This window comes from Cyprinodon variegatus, unplaced genomic scaffold, assembly GCF_000732505.1.
Source record: "Cyprinodon variegatus isolate N-32 unplaced genomic scaffold, C_variegatus-1.0 Scaffold1909, whole genome shotgun sequence".
NCBI lineage: Eukaryota > Metazoa > Chordata > Actinopteri > Cyprinodontiformes > Cyprinodontidae > Cyprinodon > Cyprinodon variegatus.
In genome coordinates, this window is record NW_015152362.1 from 53,552 (window position 1) to 57,862 (window position 4,311).

At 39.9% G+C, this 4,311-nt stretch overlaps 1 protein-coding gene across 1 annotated transcript in view; it reads left to right on the top strand.

Annotated features, from left to right (window-relative positions):
• Positions 1–2,092, top strand: part of LOC107104833 (N-acetyllactosaminide beta-1,3-N-acetylglucosaminyltransferase 3-like) — a 4,924-nt gene extending 2,832 nt beyond the window's left edge. Inside the window, exon 2 of the mRNA XM_015404944.1 lies at positions 606–2,092. Coding sequence (XP_015260430.1) covers positions 606–1,761 — 1,156 coding nt within the window. The 3' untranslated portion in view covers positions 1,762–2,092. The remainder of the gene's footprint in view (positions 1–605) is intronic.
• The last annotated feature ends 2,219 nt before the right edge of the window (positions 2,093–4,311 follow it).

The window sequence follows — 4,311 nt, forward strand, 5'->3', positions numbered from 1 at the left end:
TTTTGTTGCCTGCACGTTTTACTGACCAAAAACAATGTTACGCTAGAGTACACAGACATTCGTCAAGCACTAGGACCAAGCGGAAAACAGCACTGTAATATATGTACTGTATAAATTAGTTTTGTACAAAAAGGTGGGAAAGGCAATTAGGACATTGCTTATGTAGCTTTGAAACTGGAAGAAGATGGTGATCGGCACTTCCTTCATGTCGCTTCCTCAATGCTTTACTCACACAGTCACCTTAAAGGTATAGTGGAGGATTGTCTCAAATTTTTTAAAGACCCGCCCTTTCCACTTAAAAAAAAAATGCACATGCACCACCCTGTACCCGCTCCAGAGAGGGAACAACTATTAAACGCGTGCGAGAAAGTTTCTATTGGCACCGCTCATACAAGCTCCATTTTTCCACTATGTCAAACTCACCACCGGTGAGTGGAAGTAGGGGACGAGGATGTAGGACGGCCTTACGTAAACATATTAGCAGAATGATTGACAGTTAGGAGGAGTAATTATTTTGACGATCCACCCGGAAACAGAACATCCTCCTCTATACCTTTAAGTTAGATGATAAATGCCTAATTTAATGTCTTCTTTTGTCACCACAGGATTTGCAAAAGGCACGCTAAGAGAGTCTGTGTGATAACCTCTCTGATGGTGGTAACTCTTCTAATAATTCTGCTTTATCAATCTGAAAGTTTCAAGGACTCTGACCTCACACATCTTCAAGCCGATATCAGAAACTATCAACATCACCTAAAGTCCTTAGGTGGAAGTTCCCCACATGTTCACAGTTTTCAAAAATGTGAAAAAAACATGTCTGCTGAACAAGTCAAGGACTTCAACTCGTATCCTCCTATTGCCAAAGACGTTCTCTACTACCGCCACTGTCGACATTTTCCAATGCTGCTGGACATCCCAGACAAATGTGGTGGAGCTCATGGATCATCTGATGTCTTCCTTTTACTGGTCATCAAAAGTCCAGCCGTTAACTATGACCGGAGAGAGGTGTTGCGCAAGACCTGGGCGGAGGAGAGATTGTCAAATGGAAAGTGGATCCGAAGGGTCTTCATCTCAGGTACGATGAGTACCGGTCATGAAAAGAAGAGACTGAACAAGCTCCTTCAGCTGGAGAAACGCAAATACAACGATATTCTCCAATGGGATTTCAAGGATACCTTTTCCAACCTGACGTTAAAGCAAATGCTCTTTTTGGAGTGGATGGAGAGAAACTGCCCACACACTCAGTTTTTGTTTAATGGTGACGATGACGTCTTTGCCAGCACAGACAACATGGTAGTGTATCTCCAAGGCTTTAAACGTAATAGTGGGAAGAAACACCTTTTCGCTGGCCATGTCATGTATAATTTGGATCCCATTCGCGATCCACAGAGTAGATATTTTGTTCCAGAAGAGCTCTTTAGGCCCAGTGTGTACCCTCCGTACTGTAGTGGCGGTGGCTTCCTTCTGTCTGGCTACACGGCTATGGTCATATTCAACAAATCACACTCTATCCCCCTTCTTCCCATCGATGATGCTTACATGGGGATGTGCTTAGCGGAAGCAGGGCTAAGTCCAGAGCATCATATCGGGGTGAGACCTTTTGGACTGCAAGTTAAAGGCAGGAATGTTGACGAACTTGAGCCTTGCTTCTACAAAGAAATGCTTGTTGTTCACAGAATGCTCTCAGCTGACATGTATACTATGTGGCACCGAATTCAAGATCCAGATCTTAAGTGCATTTTCTCTAATACCAGTTTTTAAATCGGTAGAGGTTTTTTTTTTTTTTTCACCACAGCACTCGAGGTGCTAGAGCCGGTGTAGCTACCAGATCTGCTCAGGTCCTGCGCATGGCAGGGACGTTATGACGCTACATGATTGGCTAAATGTTGCCACATAATGTAAAGCACTGTGGTTGCCCAGACAACAATAATAACATCACGAAGCATCCGTTAGCGTGTCTTATGAAAGATGACGTTTTATCTGATCACTAACAAATCTGAAAAAATCTGTTTATGGTGAACAAAGTAACTGCAGGACCATGATATAAAGGGGGAGAGCTGGGTAGCGCTAGCTGTGCTCAGTAGCTAACAGGTTAGCCTATTTTAGCTTGGCCAGTTAGCCATATTCAGCTACATTACTTTAAACTTTGTGTTAACAACATCTACAAGTGGAATAACTGTCTTCTTTGTCTAAAATCTCCACGAAAGCCATTTTTTAAGATGTTCCATTTGTCCTCCTTTGCCCTCAAATCTTAATAAAAAGAATAAAAATAGGCTGAGATTTTTTTTTATCAGCTTGATTAATGGCCGAGCTCAGTCTTAGAAAGCAGTACTTTCCTTCAAGTCTTATTATAAAAGTTTAGCGTAACGCTCTCCGCTTATTTTCCTCAAATCCTAGCCTTCCAAGCACAGCAGAGATGTTACGCTTCTCATCCACGCAGCACGGCTAAATGGGGGCTATTTCGGAGATAACTTTAGATGTGTATCCCGTGTTTTTAGTCACAAACAGAACCACATAAGTTATTTGTGTCCTTGTGTCCAAGTTACAGTGTGAATAATCCCTGAACGGGATGAATGGACTGTGGATCAATGCATGTTTCTGCAGTGTGCCTATTTCTCTTACAAATTTACCAGTGAGGTTAAGCTTAAATGAAAAGTCTGGTCAGCAAGGAATAATCAATAGATCATTATCTATGGCTAAAACTAATACGTTTGCAGTGATTTAATGAATTTAGCATTAATCAGTAAAGAAATAAAAACAATTATTTTCGTTGCGATCACTGAGTAGCCATTTTTTTCACTATTGAAATTCACTAGAGCTATTGTTAAAATGACAATGCCCACGTGCATGGCAGCTGGATGTTGGAATACATCGGGTAAAAGTGGACGGGTTGGTCGTTGGATCGCCAACTTGAAGAGGGAGGATTTGCCATCGAACTTCTGGCCAGAGAAAAGACACGTAATATGTAGCCAACATTTGGAAGAAGAATGTTTTCAAGATGACTTGGATAATAGCGCGTTGTGACAAACACCAGATAGAGCACTGGGACTTGATCAACAGCCGATACAGCACGGCAGTGAATTATCGGTCTTGTTTACCTCGGGCGCGGTACACTACACCTTTTCCACCTAAAATGCCGTCTTAGCAACAAATGTCACGTGACTGGCGGAGACCGATTGAACAGTATGTAATCATTTCAACATTAAAGTACTTTCAGAAGTTTGAATTCTGAATATGAGCGGACTTTTGCTTCAAGGTTCACCTACCAATGGGTAGTCATAAATAGGAAACTCTGTAAACTAATTAGAACTTACGTACAAACAAAGATTCTGTTTCACCAATTCCCTAAGGAAGCACCTACAGGAAGTGAGTCTAAAAGCTGGTGCATCACATAGATAGGGTTAGGGTCTCTTGAACTCTGAACTACAAGAGCATCAAGGCTGTGCTAATTTCTGTAACTTGTTAAAATCTATTTCTATTCTCACATTATGTTTTTATGTGGATCCCTTGAAGGAATTAAAGGTCCAAAGCAGAGTTTAAGATAATTAAGGGTGTAAAAACTTTTATAACAGCTAAAAGAAAGTTTGAATATTTTCCATTTGCAGCAATGATTTTGATATTTGCCCACCAAAAGGTCCAAATTAACTTCTATCTGAAATATATAGCTCTAGACTGTTGATACAGATTTTAAAACTCTTATCTTTGTTTGTGTTTAAATGACCTTTCCCCATCTTACCTCTCTGTTCTTCTTCACCCTTACCTGCCTCCTCAGTCCTTCAGGTGAGCAGAACAGCAGCTCCTGCAGGTTTAATAGGAAGCTCCGAGGGTTGAGAGCCTTCTATATCGCGGCTCCTCTTTTATGGAAAAGCCTCCCGATGAACATTGAAGGTTCTTTCATTACTGAATTTTAAAACACGGCTCAAAACTTACTTTTATTTAACACTGGCAGGGCTTAGTTGTTGTGACCTCTTATTGTCTTATTTTATATTTTTATGCTGTATTTTATTCTTTTATTGTTTGTTATTTTAAGCTTCATGTGTAGCACTTTGTTTTCAGCTGTAGCCGTTTTAAAGCAAATAAAGTTGATGATGATGTAGATCAGTATGTGTGTTCATTTGAAATCTGAAATGTTATTACTTTTAACTGAAAGCAAATCTTCTCAGTGATACCTGACAATGGAGTAAAGGTGGTCAATTGTTTCCTATGTACTTTTAAAAAATTAAAATCTTACTAAAATTTAAATCTCTTCAGAATTTCAGCATTAGGTTATATTTTAATATACTTTAAATTTATTTTCTTAAACTAGAGAAA